This window comes from Dermochelys coriacea, chromosome 3, assembly GCF_009764565.3.
Source record: "Dermochelys coriacea isolate rDerCor1 chromosome 3, rDerCor1.pri.v4, whole genome shotgun sequence".
Lineage (NCBI taxonomy): Eukaryota > Metazoa > Chordata > Testudines > Dermochelyidae > Dermochelys > Dermochelys coriacea.
Window position 1 is genome coordinate 156669794 of NC_050070.1, and position 22782 is coordinate 156692575.

A 22782-nucleotide genomic window follows, 5' to 3' on the forward strand; every position below is an offset into this window, starting at 1 on the left:
AAAAATGTACATTCACTATAAATCAAAGTAGTAATTTAAAAAAATTCACAAGTCTACAAAATTCAACAGCCATTTACAACATTTAATTTTATTCTGGCAAAGTACAGTACTCAAATTAGCAGCTGCCATCTGGAGCAGTGTCTGGATATGCCACTTTATATTTCCTCATCTTGATGAGAAATGCTAGTTGGAGGGGAAAAAAATATATATTATTGCCACAGCAACCTCAGTGTGCATTTAATAGATAACTGCTATAAGTTATATCATTTCATTATGTCAATGATAAAATACTAGTTTAGAAAGAGCGAGTGTTTGTGAAAAATACAATACCATTTAACAAATATTATAAAAACATTTCCCAAACATTTCTTACCTGTGTGACCAGCTTGCCAAGGGTAAGGTCTAGCAATGTAAGGCACTGAACCATATGGTTCGACATAATCAGAAAGTGATTCTGCTGAATCAAAATAAAAATATATTTATTTCCTGACAGGTAAAAAATAAATAGATTTACATACATCAGATGAGTGTATTTTAGGTCTAAATACTAATATCCCTAATATCTTGCCTCTCTCTTTTGTTAATCTACTCCTATCAGGCTGCTCTGCAGCCATCCATCAGTACAGACAGCCTCTTTTTCTATATTCACAAATCTATAGCTAGAATGAGCTGTACTATCTGAATTTGTCAGAGCTGCAGCTTGCAGACAAAATATCCTGTTTTGGTTAATGTCTGCTATACGCAGTCCTAACACAGACCATAATCATAATGGATCAGAAAGCAGCAATAGTCTGAACATGGGAGCTACCCTAAGACAACAGTTTCTGAATTCAAGTTTAAAAAGTTTCACTGACTAGCATGATTGAGCTGCCAATTAGAATTTATTTTGTATGTATTTAATTTGCAACTGGATTTATTAAAAGGTCATCTCATTTATATTTACCATTAATATAGCTGCCAATCAAAATTTAGGAAAGAGCTTCCCAAGAAATATTGATTGTAGCCAGAAAAAATTTGTAGGAGGAGAGGACTTGGGTGCTAAACCTGTTCTCCACAACCCAGACTTTCAGCTTCACTACTCCTAGTACTTTTCATAGGAAGAAGTACAAGAGCTAGGGGTGAGTAGATCAGGAAGTGTCTGAAAAACAGAAAATGGTATTTTACAGGATTAGATTTTAGCTCTAAAAAACCCCTCGTTTATATGATAAAGTAAAAAGTGTCTGTTTATATTTCATGCATAGAGACCCAGATTTGCAGCTTTCAGACTACAAAAAAATTATACTGCAAGCCAACCACACCAACAGCAAGTCTCTGTCTGTTAAGCATGGGCTAGTACTTTTGCATCATGCAACAGCAATGCTTCTGGAAAGGTGTTAGAAAACCAGCAGATGTGGTGAGGGAAAATCTCTCTTCAAGGGGGGGGGGGGTGGGATTTACATTAGTCTTCTAGTCCAATACATATCTAATTCAGGGTAGCTCCTTACCAATATCATTTTCTCCAACTACTGCTTGATCCTGAATAGGAAGTTCTTCACCTTTTCGTTGAGGTTCCTCATCTATAATTTGTGGAGGTTCCACTCTTGGGGCTAACCTGCCATCCTTCCGCTTAGCAGGGAGTACCAACCAATCTTTGTGAGTCACCTCAATGATCCTTTCACATAAGAGAGAGAGATTGCAGGTCCGTATTCCTTCCAACAGATCAATAACCTGTGTGATACTTTGAGAAATGCAGGAGAGATAGTGTTACATTTTTCTTTGAGATCCTTTTATACAACTGCTAGTCCTGGACCTGGGCACTGCACTGTGGTCTTCACTTCTTGATGAAGACAAAGCCATCAGCTTTAGTATAACCCAGCAACAAATCTGACTACTGCATTGAAGAACATAGGCAATTATCCTGCAGACATTCAGGTAAAACTCCCCCTGACACCAATGGGAATTTTGCCTAAGGTAAAGACTGCAGGACTTGTACTGAGTGCATCTCAAAGTATTACAGAAAAAACAAATATAGAAAACTTGACAAAAAAACATTTTCTATTTAAAATCTATTATGCATAAAGACATGCTTAACAAAACTACAGTTATCCGATGTCTGTATCGGACAAGTTTATAAATGCCAGGTTTTAATACTTACTTTGCTAGGTATACAGCACATACACCACCCTGCTTAAGATGTGGATACAAAACAGGCAAAGCTATCTGAGGGTTAAGCATGTCCAAAGCAACCTATAGAAGAACAAGATAATTATTAACCAAACTGAATAGACAAATCAGTTTCTCCAAGTGAACAAAAGCAGAAAACAATGAGTTAGTTCATGGAAAATTAATTTTATTCCATCCTCTGAACAGATTATGTAGGCCTAAAATCCATGCATTTAAAAAAAAAAAAATAAATCCTGAACTCTTAGACCTTTCAGTGTTACTGCATTCCAAATGAAGCATTGATGAGATCTGGTAGTTTTTACTAAATGAGCTGTTCATATTTAACCAAAATACAGTAGTGTTGGGTTAATGTCAAACTGTCCAGCAATTAAACTATATCATGCTGGCAGAATAAAAAAAAAAAAACTAATGCCTGAAACAGATTGCATGTAATTGATTTTTTTATCTGCTTTAAAAAGTTAATATTCAAACCATATTTTGCAATGAAATAATCACATCATACTATTAAATATTAAAATTCAGATGTTTAACTCAGACTTCTATCTCAGCAAACTCTCTGAAAACCCCTCTTCAAGAAACTATTTAAGCTGCAAACAAAGAATGAGTATGTAAGAATACCTATTTTGTGGACTAAAACTGTTTTATCCAAGATTCTGAGTCAGATTATATTTTTAGGTGCTGGCCATTTTGAATCTGTGCACATAAACTCGTCAACAAAATTTCATTTAATTTGTTTAATCTAAAGATTTATGTTGAGTCAGTAAGACTGATAATAAAATACTGCATTAACTAGCTTCCCACTGTTTATGTTGGAACAATATGCATTCAACCAATTCTTGTAAAACACATCAATTTAAAAGAATAAGGATATAAAAACCAAAAATGTATTTTGTTTACATACTTTGAATGAAAATGTTAAGAGTTACAGCCTTAAAACAGAGGAATTGACAATACCCTTCATTACTTCAATTTAGACTAGTAACATTTTATTCAGGAGCACAGGTGATATAAAAGGGTTATTTTTTAAACAACAAGTCTCCAATTTTTCTTGAACTTAATACATACATAGCATGTGCCTAGTTCAGCAGTGGAAAAATCTATTTTCCCTCACAACTGTACTACTGCCAATGGAGACTAACAGTGTGCTTTCTCCTATAAGACAGAAAGGAGTAAATGTATAGACTATCAGGGTTTCTTTTGAGGGTGATGCACCATCAGATTTTCAGACACTTGCTGACAACGGGATTTATCCATCCCCGCTAACAGAGGCTTGGTTGTTTCTTTATGCTTAGGCTAGATGTGGGAAATCCCACAATGGAGCGGATAAGAAAATTGCTTTTTATTTAATCAGAAAATAAAAAATCAGATGCCAATCTCTTTAAGGTAGGGAGTTTTCTACTAAAGACTTACTGCATCAAATGTTATAGATTTCATATCCTCAGCAGCTGTTAAAATATCTTTATTAATGAAATCCACGTTATCTGGCCACTCTTCTGCATGTCCTATTTCCCATGCATCACGCCAGCGCCTGTAATTCTTCTTAGCTACCGCATGGTGATCTTTTCTGATTTCATAACTTATGACACGTCCTCGAGGCCCAACTTAAAGCAAATGAAACACACTAAATTTACTTTTTCCTGATTCAAGTTAACAAGTTAAAAACATCAAAGTAAACAACAGCATGGGTTAGTCTAAAATGTCTCCCTTTCCTTACCCTAGCAAATTATTATATAAAAGAATCAACTACAATTTATTTTGGTTTAAATTTAAGTGCTCCTGTGCAGGTAAAAAGTGCCAAATCTCAGCCTCCAAGATGTTACTCTATGAACAGATACAGCAGAGGCTGGCAGAACCATTTGTCTCAACTCTGACCTCTAGAGAGCATCTCTAGTGACAAGAGAAGAACTCAATATCTATGGTCCTTTCTATCTCTGATCTCTCTGCCAACAATGGTATGAGCTAATCTACACTGCTGCAATAAAGTTATGTGCTGTCTCTCTCCAGGGCAGATGCTGCAGGCACAAACTAAAAGGTTTCTAATGCACATTAATGTAGCCCTGTTCAGAGAGGATAACATTAATGAGAACTAGGAACCTTTTAGTTTATGCCTGCACCAGCCACACGCGGGAGTTACAGCGCAGCAACTGCAGGGCATAGCCTCAGTTATGCCTAATATTGGGGCAAGATTAAAGCAGTGGTCAAACAGAGACTACACTGAAACCCAATGCACTTATTTTCACTTGTAACCCACATCAGAGGGCAAGTCTCCAGGAGTGAAACAGCAGCCTCACCCAGACACTCTGTCCTTCAGTTAACTCGCTCTGTAGCGGATACAGGAGTTCAGGAAAGATAAACATAGGCACTGGAAATGAAGGTGTCTAAGTCAGGGTAGGTTTTACATTCACAGTAACAGAAGCATGGCTCTCTTGCTGAAATTCACTTCTGTGCAGAAGGTCAACACAAGGTGTCTATGGACCACTTAAGCCTTGTGTCAACATTGCACCACTCTGATCCCCTTCTCTCCCTACTCCTCTGCACAACTCTGACATCCCCTTTTCCGTAGGAGCAGCAGCAACTGTGGGTGAAGGAAAACCTGGGGAGCCCATTTTCTACTATTGGAAGCAGAACAGGGGAGGTGGGGAGTTCTAGGTTCCTTCCTCAAGTGAAGAAAGGGGAGTGAAGGAGCTCTTTCTCCCAGCCTGGTGGAGCAGCCATAGAGAAGAATTTGGGATGAATATGGGGATATTTGTAGGGAAGGGGGCAGGAAGGGCAGAAGGCATCGACGGTTCCACTCTCTGGCCGTTACCAGTTATGTCACTGGACAGGAAGGTGCCCAACCTTCCCCCTCTTATGGTTTTGTTCTGTCAGGGTGTCTGAATTCCCAAAGAGCAAAGACCACTTTGAAGATGATCCCTTTTTCATTGAAATTGTAGGGAAAAAAAATTACATGTCCCTGGTAAATTTTGAGGCCCAAGGGAGGACAAAAGGCTGTGAAGAATGCAGACAGAAGTGAGAGGAGAGTGGAGGTCCAGAATCTGTACCTCACATCTAGGTCCAGTGTATAGGGAAGAGGTTCTACATTTCCCTCTTCCTCACAGGAAGCTCATGGAGGCGTGAAGTAGCCCATTCATCTCAAAGAAATGTTCTCAGCAGAATGAGAACACCCCATGGTGGAGATGATACAACCTGAAACAATGGGTGTTTATTGGTCCATTCCTCTCAAAGCTTGTTCTCATCCTGCCCTCCTTATCTGTCAGCTCCTGTGGGCCTATGTCAAGCTTGCTGGTTCTCAGCTCCTCGCCCTGGCCTCAGCATTGTAAGCACCAAGCATTCCTGTTCTCAGCTCCCCAGTACAGTCTCAGCAGTGTGTACCGTGCCATGCCATGCCATGCACTGACTATGCCTCACCCTAATCTCAATGAGTTTCTGTGCCACGCATACCTGTTCTCAGTGCCTGGCGCAGACTCTGTTTATCATTTCTAATGCAGGAGAATTCATCAAGCCTATCACAGAAAATAAATGATCTGTTCTGTCTGGGACTCTTGTGCTGGCTCTGATTCCATTTGCAATGTGGCAACTAGTTCCTCCCATATCATCTTGGCCCCACCACTTCTATTTCGGCTTCATGGTCCTGCCCTGCGTGACATAGTTCGGTCAATCTAACCCCCACTGTCGATGCAGCTTGGTTGATGGAGAAATTCTTCCATGGACCTAGCTAGTGCCTCTCGAAGAGGTAGAATAACTACGTCAATAGAAAAATCCCTTCTCATCAATGCAAGAAGCATCTACGCTACAGCACTATGGCTGCAGTACAATAGCTGTCCACTGCAGTGTAGACATGGCCTAAGCAAACCTCAACCTCAAGAGCAGAGCTGCTCCTCTCCTATGATCACAACTTCAGCGATGCAGTCTACTTACCTACACACAGTCAAAGAGGGGTGAGGAAAGAGTAACCCAAGAATAGCAAGAAAGGGGCTAGAAAGGCAATACAAGGATACCAATGAAGCAATGATAAAAATATAGAGTGAAATTTGGACCCATACAAGCATCAGCACAAGGCCTGTACACCTTATGACATCAAAATGCAGCTTAAATGGCTTATGGGCTATGTGCTGGCCCTTTGCACAGTGCTAAATTTCACCCTAGGTAAACAGTACGTATAAATCTGAAAAGTCACAGCAAATCCTGAAAGTGGACATAGAGAGTGACTTCAAGTTTTTTTTTTATTAATGGAAAAGTAGCACTTATTATACGAGTATTATCTGTGTTCCTTCCCAAATAAACTCCTAAATTAGTTAAATCTAAATTACCTGCTCTTGACAGAAACAAGCTCATACCACCAGACCCAGTACCAGTTTCCACCACAGTGTCTCCTTGGTTGATATCCATCATCATCAGCATTGCATTAATATCCTAAGGGTTAAAAGAGAAGTAAAAACCCAATACTTTCTATACTGTATATTCAAACAGTAATATGTTAGAATACAGCTTAAATGGATGGCTTGATTTTCAGTGGTGCTGAGTACTCTTGGGTTCCATTGAAATCAATAGGAGGTGTGGGTATGCTGTGTCTCTGAAAATCACTATGCAATCGCATAAGCCACCTGAATATCCTGCAGCTATTCAGATCAACAGAGCAAATATTAAATAGGAAGAAGTAATTCACTAATACAGGAATGATAGGACTCCTTAATATATTAAAAACACAAAAGTGGCAAATTATGATTGTGAAAGCTAAAATATCCCACTGTAAAACACTGACTTTTTAGTAGTAAGGAAGCTGTCTAAAAATAAATTGTATGGCTGTTTCCCTAAACTGAAAATGCTTGTATATGCAAATTAACATCAAAAGACTCTCCATTGGAGACCTGCATCTCTAACAAGGTTTTAAATTAGGGCTACCCACACTTTTATATGTGAAGGGCTGCTTAACAGACATCCAAAGCATCTCCAGAACCTGGAGATTGGAACTGTACATCTAATCAAAGTTCCCTAAACCCATGGCTCAGCGGGCCCTTCACCACCTTAACGCAAAGGCTTGGGTGCCCATCTTGTCGCTGGGTGAACCGGGCCCGGGCCCGGGCGGTCCTGCCTTTTTAAAACCAATCATCGTCACCGGCTGCTGTTTAAAACAGGTTTTTAAGTTAAAATTGTTCAGTTCTGGAAACATCCATTGCAACAACTGACAACCCACGCAACCGTGACTTACCTTTGGATATGAAATAGTAGGTCCTCTCTTCATCAACAGCACAAAATCTTCTAAGGCTGGTCTCCTTATCAGGAACTGAAACCCACTAGAAGTCCTAAACATTTGGCCCGGTAGCTTGCCTATGATCTCCAGGTGGCTAATAGCCCCCCAGTTGCTATTCAATTTCCCGACAGCTGTCAGGTTACGCATATGTTTAAACTCCAGGTAGGTTTTTCTGCGAAACTCTGCTACGATCAAGTCCCCGACTTGGAAAGTCCCATCTTTCGCCGCCGTGTTAGGGGTGTCAACAGGCGCATGGTCTTCATCCCTCTGCGGCCGTGCTGCGGCAGCCCGACTGGCAGCGGGCGGCTGAGAGTCGCTGTTTCCACGGCCGTCCTCCTGCCTTGATTCCCCCTGGTCTGCGCGCCGTATGTCCCCGATCTCGCCCGAGAGCAACTCCTCCGGCAGCAGTCGGCTCACTCTTTCCAGGGGAGACAGGGCCCTTTCCCAAGCTCGCCTCCTCCGGCTCCCCAGCCCCTGCGCCGGGGGGGAGGCCGCGACAGCGACCTGCTCTTCCGACTGGGCGCCATCTCCCTGCCGGGGCGCGCCGGAACACAGCGCTCTGGCCGCCCGGGGCCGAGGGGCTGAAGGCAGGGGAGCGGCAGCCGCTGCCCCGGCGCGATCGCTAGCCCCACACCTGCAAGGCACGGACACGCCCCCGCCCAGCAGCGCCCGCCTCCTCCCGCCCGGCGGCACCCACGCGCTCTTCTGCGGCCCCGCACGCGCGGGCTGCGGCGCCCGACTCTGCCTTCCCAGCGCGCGCAGGCTCAGCCGCCGCCCGGCGCACTGCAGCATGGCCGCGCCCTCCCGCCGGGGGCGCTGCACGCAGAGCGGCCGGGCCCGGGTCCGGGTCCGGGTCCGGGTCCGGGCGCTGCTTGCCGGCCCAGCCTGTCCCGCCGCCCGCCCGCCACCCCGGGGCTGGACTAAGGCCTCGCTCACGCGCAGGCGGACTCGCCTTTGCCTTCCCCCTGCAGGAACCGCGAGGCCCAACACGGCGACTCCCGTCTGTATTAAGCCTGCGACCGCCCGGATCCACGTGTTTGCCCACGTGGCCCAGGCAGCGCCGATCAGATTGGCGTCCAGCAGCTGCTGTTCCCTTCACAGGCAGCCCTGCGTTCCTTCGACCCCCGCACCCTAATAGCCTGAGCTTTTGAAAAGGATGCATGAAAACCCGTCACCGTGCAGGGGAAAGATTTGAAAACGGCTTTAAAATGAATACAGACTGCAAAGCTGGGTCCTTCCAAGTAGGAACAAATGGGCGACAAGGAGCGGATCACCTGATGATTACCTGTTCTAGTCATTCCCTCTGGGGCACCTGGCACTGGCCACTGTCTGAAGACTGGTTTCAGAGGAGCAGCCCTGTTAGTCTGTATCCGCAAAAAGAACAGGAGGACTTGTGGCACCTTAGAGACTAACAAATTGATTAGAGCATAAGCTTTCGTGAGCTACAGCTCACTTCATCGGATGCGCATCCAGTGAAGTGAGCTGTAGCTCACGAAAGCTTATGATCAAATCAATTCGTTAATCTGTAAGGTGCCACAAGTCCTCCTTTTCTTTTTGTCTGAAGACAGGAGGACACTGGGCTAGATGGACCTTTGGTCTGACCCAGTATGTCAGTTCATATGTTCTTAAGTAAACGAGATTTGGAAGGATTTGAAATACAATCCCATAAACATTCCCATCTATAAAAAAGGGGAATAACTGACTCTCAAATCTGTCCTGAAGATGACAAACATTAATCAAAATCCAGTTAAAGTATTTTGAACAAAAAAAATTGCTATATGAATGCTAAGATTATTATTTATTTTACCCTCTTATAGTTGCTGCCACACATCCCTCCCCCCCAAAACAAGAAAACAAAAACATACCTTGGAAGTAACAACTAATTTGAATGAATAAAATTAAAATCTGGCTTCTTGTTCAGCCAGACAAAAACATGAAACATAACATTTTAATTTAAATGAATTATACTGTAATTTAACTTTATTTTAGCAAAACAGTTTGGCACAAAACATAAGTAATGCAAATATGCTGCTGCAATTTAATGTTTTTCAAAAACATACAATCAAAAGAATTACAATATGTTGTAAATTTGAATATAACTTTGTCTAGAAGTTTGTCTAGAAGCTTGTTTTCATTTACAATGCCTAATGGTGAAGAGGGAACAACTGGAAAACCACTAGGCTGGAGGTCAGGGATTGACTACATTTTCTGAAGATTTAAGGTTTCTGTTTATGCTGGAACATTGTCTTTATTTTTCAGAATGAATTATAAGGCCCCCATCTGGAATGAACTCAGTGTGGATGGACCGTGGGACCACAGGGAGCTCACTGCAAGACTGGAACCTTAAAAGAGGGAAGAAAATGGGAATCTGATGGCATGTGTCTATTTCAAAAAACAATAGCTGAAAACCTAAAACTAAGAGAAACTAATTTAACAATCCATCTTCCCTCTTCCTAACCTTCCTTTAAATCCTTCCATAAAATTAATTTCTGCTGTGTTGTTTAGAAGTCAGTTCCTTCACTGAGGAAAAAAATTCAAAGCTTCATTATTTGCATCAGAACCATAAGATATACACAGACCCAGAGTGAATTCTTATATTGTTACTGTAAACTATTATGTACTTTCTCATCCCTTGCCATCATCCCTGTGGGACACAGACCTTGAGTAAAATTTTCAAAAGCACCTATATGACTTATGAGCCCAAGTCCTGTTTTTAAAGGCACTTTTAAAAATGTTACTGGTTGTCTTTTCTCATGTTTCTGTAAAGTGACTACCATATTTCCAGGCGCTGTAAATCAAATAGATAATCATGTTAATAGCTCTTGAAGATCTTCTGGCTGTGAGATATGCATGGTTTTAATGCTGAACATAAGTCATTATACATTTATACTAACAGTCTATAAATATGTTTACATTCAGAACAGGTTTCTGGGCTTTGCCTGCTCTCCTCTTCTGTGGAAAACTATTTATGATAGAGACACATTGGTCATTAGCAATATTTTCATTTTTTTTCATCGTATTAATTTTCCCCATGTTAAAGGAAGTAGACAGGAATTATTAAATGAGAGGGTATGAAAAAATTTACATTTGCAAGGAAAAAAAGAAAAGGAATACTTGTGGCACCTTAGAGACTAACAAATTTATTTGAGCATAAGCTTTCGTGAGCTATAGCTCACTTCATCGGATGCATCTAGATTACCCCTCTAGATTACACTTTCTAGTGCTTTTTCCATTCTTGCTTAAAATATCTTACCCACGGGGACTTCCACCACTACCCATGGGAAACTATGTTGCATTTTAATAGACCCCACTGACCAAGACTTTTTTTCTGATATCTAGGCTGTATTTTCTATTTCCTGTTTCAGAGTAGCAGCCGTGTTAGTCTGTATTCGCAAAAAGAAAAGGAGTACTTGTGGCACCTTAGAGACTAACAAATTTATTAGAGCATAAGCTTTCGTGAGCTCTGTAGCTCACGAAAGCTTATGCTCTAATAAATTTGTTAGTCTCTAAGGTGCCACAAGTACTCCTTTTCTTTTTTCTATTTCCTATCACTCCTACAGGATAATGGAGCAGCTAATACAGAACTCAATTAATGCAGGAGAGTAATATAATTAATGCCAGTCTACATGGGTTTATGAAAAACAGATCCTGTCAAACTGTAGCTCACAAAAGCTTATACTCAAATTTGTTAGTCTCTAGGGTGCCACAAGTAATCCTTTTCTTTTTGTCAAACGAACTTGGTATCTTTTTTTTTTTTGATAAGATTACAAGTTTGGTGTTGACGTAATATACTTAGACTTCTGTACCTTCCCCAGACCTGAAGCTCAAAAGCTTTGTACCTTCCACCAACACAAATTGATCCAAAATAAAAGACATTGTCTCTCTCAACTTCTGTAAGGCATTTGACTTGGTACTGCATGACATTTTGATTAAAAAACTAGAACAATATAAAATTAGCATGGCACACATTAAATGGATTAAAAATGGCAGATTGGTCTCAAAATGTAATTAAAAACAGGGAAACATCATAGACAGATGTGTTTCTAGGGGGCTCCCACAGGGATCAGTTCTTTGCCTTATGCTACTTAACATTTTTACTAATGACCTGGACAAACATAAAAATATCACCAAAATTGTGGTGATGACACAAAAGTTGGGGGAGTGTTAAATAACGAAGAGGATAGGTCACTGGATTGCTTGGTAAGCTATGCGCAGGAAAACAATATGTGTTTTGATTTAACTAAATGGGAATGTATATGTCTAGGAACAAATATTTAATACTTGGCTCTTCAATCTATCAGAGAAAAGTATAACACAATCCAATGGCTGGAAGTTGAAGTTGGACAAATTCAGACTGGAAATAAAGTGTACATTTTTAACATTGAAAGTAATTAACCATTGGAACAGCCATGGTGGATTCTCCATCACTGACCATTTTTAAATCAAGATTGGATATTTTTCTAAAAGCTCTGCTCTAAGAATTACTTTGGAGACTTTCTATGACCTATGTTACACAAGAAGTCGCACTAGATCAGGGATCGGCAACCTTTGGCATGTGGCCCACCAGGAAAAGCCCCTAGTGTGCTGCCGGGCCCGGCCAGTTTGTTTACCTGCAGTGTCTGCAGGTTTGGCTGATCATGACTCCCACTGGCTGCGATTCACCGCTCCAGGTCGATGGGGGCTGCAGGAAGCGGCGCGGGTTGAGGGATGTGCTGGCCGCCCTTCCCACAGCCCCCATTGGCCTGGGATACCAATGGGAGCCACGATCGGCCAAACAAACCAGCCTGGCCCGCCAGGGCCTTTCCCTGGTGGGCCGCATGCCAAAGGTTGCCGATCCCTGTACTAGATGATCACATGGATACCTTCTGGCCTGGGAATCTATGAATCCTTTGATCAGTTCTGGCAGAGAGAAAGCAGATGTTTCTGCAGTGTTTACTCTTTCCGAGTATCTAACAACGAGATGAATCTTAATAAAATTAATATGCAACCATGTCCCAGGCATCCCTTGGTACAGTCACATTATATCCTACATTTGACAGGCCTGCAAAATTAGAAGCCTTAAAAAAACTTTTAAAAAAAAGCTTGTCATACATCTCTTGACACCCACCCCCCCCCCAAAAAAAAACCCCAGCACACCGAAAGTATTTCCCAAAGCTGTCATATATTCAGCCCACAGGACCCCATCTTTCACCCTTGATACTCTCATAACCCTCCCCCCACCAGCCTGAAAATACTATTTGAACACACATCACACCCCCTCTCCTGCCACACTCAGCCCCTCCTGCCACCCTCACCTCCCCCCCGACTCCTTCTCCTGCCACACTCAGCCCCTCCCTAGACCCCTCTCCTGCCACCCCCTCCTGCCACACTCAGCCCTCCATCCCACCGCGGGCCGTGCAGCGGAGGGGCGGAGCGGCGCAGCCCGTCCCCGCCCAGTGCGCCTGCGCGGGGCGGAAACACGTGGCCGCTGCGCCGCTGGCCTGGAGCAGAGGCCGGGCCGAGAGCGCCATGGCGGCGGCCGGAGCAGCGTGTGGCGGGGACGCCCCGCGGGCCCCCTGCGCCTTCTCCCCGCGCGGCCGCCGCTCCCTGGCGCTGTGCGGCCCCGACGGGCGCCTGCGGGTGTGGGACACACCGAGCAGCCGCCTGCAGCACGAGTACGTGCCCTCCGCCCACCTCAGCGCCGCCTGCACCTGCCTGGCCTGGGCCCCGCCGGGGGACCGCCAGCCCCCGAGCAAGGTACGGGGGCGGGAGGGAACGCGGGGCCGGGCCGGGGAGCCGCCGCCGCCGCCGCCCGCTCGCCCCGTGCGGGGCCGGGCCTGCGCCGCCCCAGCTCCCGGCACCATGTGGCTTCCCCGGGGAGAGCAGCCAGCAGGCCCCGAGTGCGGGGGGGAGGAGCCGCCCCGACAGCCGGGAAGAGCCCCCGTGTGACGGGTACACGGTCACAGCCCCCCTCCCCATTTCCTGCAGGCCTCCCGCCTCCTGCCCGCACCACCCTGCCGGGCAACGCGACTACAGACGGGCCCCCGGCAGCGCACGTGGGGCACCCACCCGTGGTGGGGCCGACAGGGTCCCCTCCCGGGGGAGCCGCTCCAGTGCGGGCAAGCCCCTGGGGGAAGGGAAGAATTAGATGAGCCAAGTCCTAGGCTTGCGGGTGGGGAGAGCGTGGGATGGGGGAATCTTACCTCCCATCGTGGGTGCATCTAGTGGTGAGGTAGTCCTTGGGTGGCCCAAGCTGGTGTCGTCTCCTCTGGAGCAGTATTCAGAGTAGCAGCCGTGTTAGTCTGTATTCGCAAAAAGAAAAGGAGGACTTGTGGCACCTTAGAGACTAACACATTTATTTGAGCGTAAGCTTTCGCGAGCTACAGCATCCGATGAAGTGAGCTGTAGCTCACGAAAGCTTACGCTCAAATAAATGTGTTAGTCTCTAAGGTGCCACAACACATTTATTTGAGCGTAAGCTTTCGCGAGCTACAGCATCCGATGAAGTGAGCTGTAGCTCACGAAAGCTTATGCTCAAATAAATTTGTTAGTCTCTAAGGTGCCACAAGTCCTCCTTTTCTTTCTGGAGCAGTAGTAACACAGAGTTTACAGTCGCTACGTGTATGGTGCTTCATCTGTGCCTGTGTGTACTTTATCTATGCCACAATAACACCTGTGGTGTCTTTCATTAGGGAGCCTCTAAGCACTTTAGAGGTGTTATTGCACTAAGACTCTCAGCCCCTTTGTGATGTAGGTAAGCATTTTCTACTTTTACAGGTTGGGAAAACTGATGAAGGGAGTATGTGTCTTGCCCAAGGTCACCCAGTGTCCAAAGATAGGAAAAGAACTCGGGAACAATGATTTATTGAATCTATGGGACACTTTTGACATATACCTTGTACAGACCCATTTATCCAAAATGCTTGTGTAATCAAAAATATCTGGGGATCCAGATAATTGGGGGTGGAGGGAAGCACTTGGGTAAGCCATTCTCACCTATGGCTGTGACAGAATGATTTGGCTGACAGGTAGTTCTTCTGAAATAGGTTTGTATTAGCCATGTAAATTAATTGAACTGTGTATATGTGTAATAGCTGTAAGTATGCCTTGCTCAAAGAATGAATCATATTTGCAATATGCTGTCCTTTGTATCAGCTCTATTGGTAAGATACTCTTAAGGAGAGAGTAATGGCATTAGGAATTCAACCACTATTAATTTATGTAGAATTCAGTCTTTCCTTTTTGGATAATATCTGCCTCACCATTTTTGCTCTTTGCAAGTTATTTGTGGAGGGGGAAATTGTTCCATGATTCAGGGATGCTTTAAATAGGTATGAGTAACATTCAGTGATTTCACTCAGAGCAATCATTCTGGAAATTGGAAATTCCAGTGTTGAATTTCAGAGCATTTATCTATTTTTTACGGTTCATTACCAAACCAAAGATGTGGCTCAGAATTCAAACAACAAGGCACTATTTCAGTTAGGTCCTGTCTATACTGAGATTTGAAGGCACCACCTCAGCCTTTTTTTTTTTTTTTTTTTTTTAAAGGATAAAAACAGTATTTGAACCTTGTTCTTGTTCAGAAAGTGCTGTTTTTCCCTGGCTAGTAGTATAGATAGGGCTTAACCATATTATAATATTTTGTATTTCTATAACATCTGTACAAGGATTTCAGAGTGCTTTATGTACTTGTTTAATTTATTCTGAGAGTGCTCCTGAGTATTATCCCATATTACTGATTGAGAAATTGGAGAGATTGTGAACTGCCCAAGGACAAAGGATTTCTGTGGCAGAAAGAAGTAGTTCAGATCTCCTAATTTATTGTCCTGTACTTTAATTTGCTCAATTATAACACACTTTTGAAAACCATATTTATAATTCGGTATCTATGCTGACTGAAGAAACTGCGGGGCTCTCTCACTTAGTGTATTGTATGTTGGGACACCATTTCATAGCATTGATTTAATTTTGCTTGTGTGGATGGACCCAAAGTATGTTTAACCTGTAATGTAGCTTTCAAACATAGCTTTCAAACATTGTTATAACATGGTGTCCTGGCATGATACAATGTGCACATGAGCTCCTTAAGCAGCATTCTAGCAAGATCTGTGTTTGAAAATGGTTCTCCAGAAGAGGGCTAACGCTTTTAAAATCTAGGTGTAGACAGGGCTTTTTGTCTTGTGTGAGGAACTTTGTCGAACACTGGGTCACATCTTAGTGCTAATTATCTCTTAACATGTTAAACTTTGAGCATTACCTGGATTTCAGCATGTTCTCTTGTGGAATTGGTAACTTTTCATATCTTGCAGTATTTATTCTGTGTAGCTTTGCAACCTGTTGGTATGTGCTCAGATTGAATGAGCGGGGGGGGGGGGGAGCTTAAAGCTCTGATAGCTGAACCAACTAAAGGATGCTTGTAACGTAAGTTTTGTTTCCTTTTGCGCTGGAAAGCTTGCTGTTTTCTGCTCATGTGTCATATGTTTTAAGAACAATCATATGCCGGTAGATGCCTCTAGGTGGTGTTTGGCCAGGTTCCACTTACACAAAGGCAGAGTATGTTCTGGACTCTTGCCACTTCAATGATGACCACACGTTTTTTGGCCAGTATGGGGATGAGTTATAGAAATTGGTGGGATCTTGAACTCTAATCCTGGGAATTCCTAGCTCTGTGTTAGCTGCTTGGAGCACGCATCTCCCTAATCTCTGTATATGTGCTTGTAGTGTGGGAGGTATTTTAGCTTTTGTTATGATGACGCTATTTTCTTAAAGTGCTGGTCGGTAGAAAGTCTCCCTGAAACAGACCCTTATAAAAATCTACTTTTCATGTGAGACTATTAGGGAAAAGCATGCCCTCTTAAAAGAAAAAAATCTAATTATTTTACCATAATTGCTTTAATTAAAATACTAATATTCCTCAGTCAAAATTATAAATTAATTCTAAATATTTCTTCAATCCCTAGCATCTGAAAAAATAGTAAGGCACTCGTATGTGGCAGGATCAAGTTCTGTGTTTTGCACGTGAAAGCCTAGATGTTGCCTGGTATCTTAAGGCCCTGATCCTGCAGTGAGCTTCGTGTTGGGTTGCAGTGAAGTTAATAGGAGATATTGCCATGTGGCGATCATTGCAGGACCAGGACCTAAGACTGGTTTGCATTTTAGTTCTATGGTTTTTTTTTTGGAAGGGTGTGAGCCAGGCACTTTCTAGATCAATATCTAATCCTCATGTTTGTTTAGCACCTTTTATTCCAAAGTCGCCATACCCAAATACCCTCATTAGCCAGGCTTTTGGGAGCATTTCAGCAAAGATATAAGGTAACTTAAAACCAAGTTCCCTTTGGATAATCTTTGCTACTACCTGGCTTGCTCATTCTGTGACATCAGAAATGCTATGAGTTGGATGGACTTCGGTAAGACTTGTTTGTATTTGTAATGTGTTCTGGAATATCTCTAGTGGACTAAGAATTGGTGGGGGAGAGGGGAAGAGGTGATTGGAGGGAGGATGGAAGAATTTTAGATAGATTAGTAGGTTCTTCTGTGCTGATGGATGGTTGCTTGCTATTTCAAGGGGAAAGGGTTTTCAGCACCCATCTGTGTTTAACTGGTTTAATTTTTCCTTTGCAGTTCATCTTTAGTATGGAAGAGTATTAGTAAATGCAGATAGTGTTTAGGGTCTTCTGGTACTATCTGGCCATTCAGTGCGAACATAGGCCTGATCTTCACTGACCAAAGAACTGTGTTTAAACACAGCTTTAATGTGACTACCTCCAAACAAGTTTAGTTAGTTGGTTTAATGTTCGGACCTAGTATTGATCATGACTTTAAACCCAGATTAACATGCATTAGACCTAGTTTGAAATGTTTAATTCCAGATATGAACGTGCTTTGGAATGTGTTATAGTTTTTGCTGCACTCATGTTTTTGGTGCGGTTTTTTTTTTAAACTTCTTCCTTTGTCTCTGAAAATGAAGCCTGAAAGTATGTTCCTGAAAAGCAAAGACCTCAGCTTTCTACTTATGTTTGGCTTTATTTGAAAGCTTTTGGAATGGAGTTACTTTTTATTCAAATGTCAGTTATTCTGATTTTTATTAAACTGGCATAGAGTTAACTTCAGCTAAAATGATTCTACTTTTGCTTGCCAAATATCCTACATTTAGCCCTGCGTCAAAAGTTTTTAAAGTACTGGATCTTCAAGGATCCAAAGTCTGTGTCTCTTTTTTTTTTTGGTTGCATTGTTTAAAATTCTAAACTTAAATGTGTAAGCTTCCAGATGCCCTGCAGCTCTCTTATCTTTGGGCTTGGGCACAAACTAATTACATGCTACATGTCACCTATTGTAATGTAAGATAGACACCTATGTAGGTGGAGCAGCAAGGCTCTCATAGAGTTGGCTGCTCTTGTTTTAAGCCCACAAGGAGTCCTTTTTGGGCTTCCTGGCAGTGCATTAGTGCAGATATCCTGTTCTGTAGAGGAAACCTCATTTTGTGTCTGTGGGTAGAAAGTTTTTAAAAATGAAATCTGAGATGACCTAGTGTCTACATAAGGTACAACAAACTCGGCAGAAAAATGTTTTCCTTTTGCCTGGGGTTGGGACTGCTTCGTTCTTCTGAAGCTCTTAAAAAGGTGAGTATGAACACAGTCTGACATTAAACCCTTGTGAGCAGAAGTGTGGTGGTGGCTTTTCTTCCTCCATTCTTTATGGTTTGGCATCCTGAAAAACTGATTCTAGTCTCTTTCATTTACCTAACCTGGCCATCCCACCACACTTCTGGCCAACGAGGACAGGCTGAAACTCTGTGTAGAGATGGTCAGTGGCTCTCAAACTGAGAGGGCAAGGGATTAAAAAATGGTCTGAGCGTGGGAGCCAGGAACTATGAGATATGGTGCTCGTTCAGATACTGTCTTCCTTTGTGGCCTTGGGCAAATCACTGTGTTGTCCTAATTTTTCCCATCTGTAAAATGGAAATAGCACTTTCCTCTCAGGGGAGTTGAAGATTTATTTATTGTTTGTAAAGTGCTTTGAAAAATGAAAAGTACTATAGAAGTGCTAAATTCTGTTAAGGTTTTGATCTTCCCCTTTGGGGATGAAGCATACTCCGTGTTCTACGTTTTAGCCTGGCTCTGGGAATAAAGCAAAGACTAGAAAATCACTTGAGGTTTTCTTCATGGAGCAGCACACTGTCTTTGGGTTTGTCTACACTAAGATTTGTAATCCTTTTAGTTGACATGTTAAAACATGATCGTGTCCTGTCTACACTAGAATTTACACACGTTTGTTCCCAATTGTTTGAACTCTAGGGTTACGGAACCCTTATTTGGGGAAGCTGACCAGACTAACTTGTTACTTTTCTTTTTTCTTTTTTTTTAACCCCACTCCCAATCTCTTTTTCAGGAGGGTCCTCAGAGGAAAAAAAGGAAATCTGAAGCTGCAGAAGCAGGCGAACAGTTTGATCTGTTGGCTATTGGTACAGCGGTTGGCAGTATTTTATTATACAGCACAGTTAAAGGAGAATTACAGAGCAAACTAGTAAGCATCATATCAATCTTTCTGCCTATTTGTAATGTCGTATCTGTTGCTGAAAGGGGAGGGCTAAGCTAATTTAACAAAGTCTTAAATTCTGAATGGTTATGTAGTTACACATATAAATGGGCACATAGTATCCACAAGAATGTCAGAATGACTCTACTTCTAGTGTTGCTAGTATGTATAGGCTGAGGAATTACTTTTTTTCTAGGCTAGCGCAACATCATACGATTACATGTACATTTGTAATTCTTGAGTTCCTTTTAACTCAAGAGAATAGTAAGGATTTAGACACCATGAAATTCGTCTTGGGTGTACTGCGTCTTCAACAATTAGACAATATTCTGTGTCTGAAAATTAAAAAAAAAATTCTTTGGCTAGCATGGAGATGCTACTTGCACTGGCATGTTGGCTTTTGTATAAAAGTGTGAATCACAGACTTGGATTTCCATATAAAGTCTTATGTGAGTCCTTATAGTCTCAGCATATGGTTTTCTCAAACCCATCAGGAGGTGGTTCCATCCTGCTGTCATTTTTCCTTCTCATTAACATCACCTCTTCTCTTCCTTTTCATTTAGTCTTGATTTGTAACAAAAGAAAGGAATATAATGGTTGATATCAGTGATAATATTTTGGAATAGATATATAATACTGATTTCTTCCACCTGGTTCTAGACTATTAGTCATGTGGCATTGATGCACTGTGTGTATGTATTACATATGGGAAAGCATCTGTGTGCCTTGTTAAGTTGGGTACTGGTTTAGCAACATTAGCTTAAAATTGATAGGGTCAGTGCTGAAACTTTGCTGGTGACGCATCTTTATTTTATCCACAAAGTTCATGTTTTTGATGGGTTCACAGAAATGTTCACCAGTTTTCTTTTGTTAGTAACAGAGTAGTGGCTTGTATTGGGGGTGTCATTATTAAAAAAAAATATATTTAGAATTGCAAGAACATTCCTCACTCTTTCATAACTGAAAAGTTATTTTTGGTTTTGAAATATATCAAATTAAAATTTTTCTCTGCCCATATTCAAGCATAATGCCTTGCTGTGATGATACTTACTTGGTTTCACTCACTGCTGACTTGCAGTGAAGACATTTTCCTCTTGGCTGTCTGAGCAGGCTGGTGCTGAATTAAATAGTAAAATTCAGAAACTAAAAAAACTAACTAAAAAAAAGAAACTCAAATTATGACTACAAGTGGGTTAGCAATGCTCTTACAAAACTGCTTTAATCTTTTGGAAGAGATCCAATAACTTTTCTAAGCACGTGTTTCATCCCCTCATTCTGGGTAGAACAGTCTTAGTAAAATGCTGGTGCTTTTTGGTAGCCACTTGAGTTCTAATACAGGTCTCAGATTAAGTATAATCCAGTGCATTTTTTTCCCCACACTGATAAACTCCCATGTTTGGGACACATGATGCCAGGATTATTCAATGACTCGACTAATGAGCCCTGTGATGGGATCCCTGGGGTGCAGCTTGGGACTGTGGGACCACTGTGCCCCCTGAACTCTCTCCAGCCTGGGCTGTCTCTCACAATGCCTTGCTAGTGACCAGCAGCGAAGCCCTCTGGTTGCTGTTAGCGTTCAGCACAACAGCATGTGGAGCCCCACACCCAGCTATATTGCATGAATGCTCCCAGAGCCACTCACGAATCACAGAGAGAGAGGCACCAGAGCCAAATTCCCTCAGCTCCCAGCACTGCATCTCAGGAATATACTGTCTTGCACTGCTCAAGATGAGCAGTGCAAATTTATTAATCGGTTCACTACTTCATCAATGGAATGTGCATTTGCAAACCTGAGCAGATTTGCCACACACTTCATACAAATTCACTGGTAAAGATAAACAGTAAAATAGATTTATTGACTACAAAAGATTGATTTTAAGTCATAGGCAAAAAATTAGATTTAGTTACCAAAAGAAATAAAATATAAGCAAACAGTCTAAACTCTCAACCCTATTAGACTGGGCAACAACTAGACTAAGTAGTATTTCTCACCCCCACTGGATATTGCAGTTCATAGTACACAGATTTCACCCTTGAAATCTGGGCAAGTCTCCTCAGTTGGAGTCTTCAGAGTGTCCTTGTTGCTTGCAGCATGGGTGGGTGAAGGAGAAAGGGGCCACATGCTTGGCCTGGGTCTGTTTTATACCCTAAGTCCTGTGTGCCTGAGTCTCCAGGCAAGGGTCTGAGCAATTCCCCTGGTGTGGCCTCATGCAAGTGAGTCATTGCATCATAGCTCCCTTGCTGGACAATGGTTGTTGATGGGTTGATTGACTCCTGCCTGGGCGTTGGCTACTTTCCTTACTGTTGTCTCTGGGAAGCTAATATCTGGCTGATTCCCCAACTTACATTCTCTTACATACGAAGTTATGAGAATTGTGTTGTATGGTTGTCACTGAAACAACCAGGTTTCAGTGACAACCATACAATACAATTCTCATAATTTCATACGCATTAATGATATGACCTTCAACTGATCATAACCTTTCCCCTGATACCTTACAATACAAGCTTTATATGTAAAATCACAATTATATAAAAATGAATATGGGGGGTTATAGGACGCTCTCCTGAGGTATAGAATGTTACAACCCCAACCTTCTCTAAAATTTCAGAGCTGGAAACCCTTCTGCTAGTGCCTCTGGTTTTCCTCCTCCTGCCTTTTCTCTTTCATCTCTGCCCCTTATCAAAAAAACTCCTTGTGTAGGGTATCAGATTTAGCTGCCTTTAGAGATTACATCGTGACAGTCCCCATTTTCTTCCTTGTTTGGTCTAGACTCTATTTAATCTTGAGATATTCCGTAGAGTGTTTAGTTATGCCCGTCCAGTTTTTTTTCTAGGCCTGTGAGCTTGCAGCCATTTTGAACACTTGATGGACAGAAGTGGCTGATGTTTCTTGCTGAGTCCTTGGGTCTGGTCTGGTGATGGTTCCTTCTGAAGTGCTGAATACAAGGAAATGGCACTTATTTAGCAGCTTGTTTGGACAGGCAGGCTCTGAAGTGTCCATCTGAGAGATGTATTTATGGTCAGGGAAGAAGGCAAGCAAGATGCATAGTTTATTCAGAAGGCTGTTTGGGCTGCATTTATGTTGATGTAATGAGGAGGGGGATGGTTTTCTTTATCTGTGACTTTAAAGTGCTAGAGCCGGCTTGAATTCTCAAAGAATTTTAAAGATGTAACCACTTATATTTCTAGCATCTAGATGTAAGTTTGTGAGACCAGCTTAAAACTGCAGTATAGTCCCGTCTCTCTGTTTGAGTGAATAACCCTTTTCATATTTTCCATAACCTGATTTAGCTCCCCAAAAGTGGCCTGTTCTGTATGCTGATTGAACAAAAACTCGTTAGCCAAGGCCAGCTGCATTTGCCCATTAACAGTTAAACCTTTTTTTCTCTTGTAGGATGGTGGTCATGACAATAGAATAAACTGTGTACGGTGGCACCAGGACAATGGTTGCTTATATAGTTGTTCAGAAGACAAACACATTGTGGAATGGAACACACAGACCTGCAAAGTGAAGTGGTGAGTGAGACTGGTCTGCAGTCAGTAGTGTCAGCATTTCTTTTACACACGCCCTTTTTCCCCTCATCAAAGCATTTTGGTCAGGTCTAGTTGGAGGTGTCATATTTGGCTATGGAAGGCGTTTGGACACTGAGCTTCATGCCAGTAAGGGCTGGTAGCCAGTCTTCTGTGCTGAAGGGAAAACTGTCACTCTGCTGGGCTTTGGAGGGGGACTGTTGTGGCCCTGTGAAGGGCATAAAGGATGCACTATGCCTAGAAAATAATTGGATCTGACATTTCTGCAAAATCAATTATAAAAAATATCAGACATTCTCATCACAAGTCTCGGCAAA

The 22782-nt window shown here is 42.4% G+C and overlaps 2 protein-coding genes and 1 non-coding gene across 3 annotated transcripts in view; 2 read left to right on the top strand and 1 right to left on the bottom strand.

Moving 5' to 3' along the window:
* Positions 1–61: 61 nt before the first annotated feature.
* TRMT61B (tRNA methyltransferase 61B) lies at positions 62–8390 on the bottom strand. The gene is made up of 7 exons (XM_038397260.2): positions 7373–8390; positions 6474–6576; positions 3574–3764; positions 2135–2226; positions 1485–1717; positions 374–457; positions 62–183 (listed from the first exon to the last, which is right to left on the bottom strand). Exons 1-7 carry the CDS (start codon positions 8204–8206, stop codon positions 116–118), a joined length of 1605 nt encoding a protein of 534 aa, XP_038253188.1. The 5' UTR covers positions 8207–8390; the 3' UTR covers positions 62–115.
* A 4453-nt stretch (positions 8391–12843) lies between these two features.
* Positions 12844–22782, top strand: part of WDR43 (WD repeat domain 43) — a 35390-nt gene continuing 25451 nt past the window's right edge. Inside the window, exons 1-3 of the mRNA XM_038397016.2 lie at positions 12844–13150; positions 18785–18919; positions 22329–22450. Of these exons, the coding sequence (XP_038252944.1) occupies positions 12923–13150; positions 18785–18919; positions 22329–22450 (485 nt within the window). The 5' untranslated portion in view covers positions 12844–12922. The remainder of the gene's footprint in view (positions 13151–18784; positions 18920–22328; positions 22451–22782) is intronic.
* On the top strand, positions 19964–20041 carry LOC119854125. Its single transcript, XR_005292365.1, has one exon. It is a non-coding gene; the product is annotated as a small nucleolar RNA SNORD53/SNORD92 (small nucleolar RNA).

Coding starts and splice junctions, on each gene's coding strand:
- TRMT61B (XM_038397260.2), bottom strand. CDS start 8,206: ATGCTGCAGTGCGCCGGGCGGCGGCTGAGCCTGCGCGCGCTGGGAAGG. Junction 2,227..3,573: donor AATCTATAACATTTGATGCA/GTAAGTCTTTAG, acceptor GTTCTTCTATAG/GTTGCTTTGGACATGCTTAA. Junction 184..373: donor TTGGCAAGCTGGTCACACAG/GTAAGAAATGTT, acceptor CCCTCCAACTAG/CATTTCTCATCAAGATGAGG.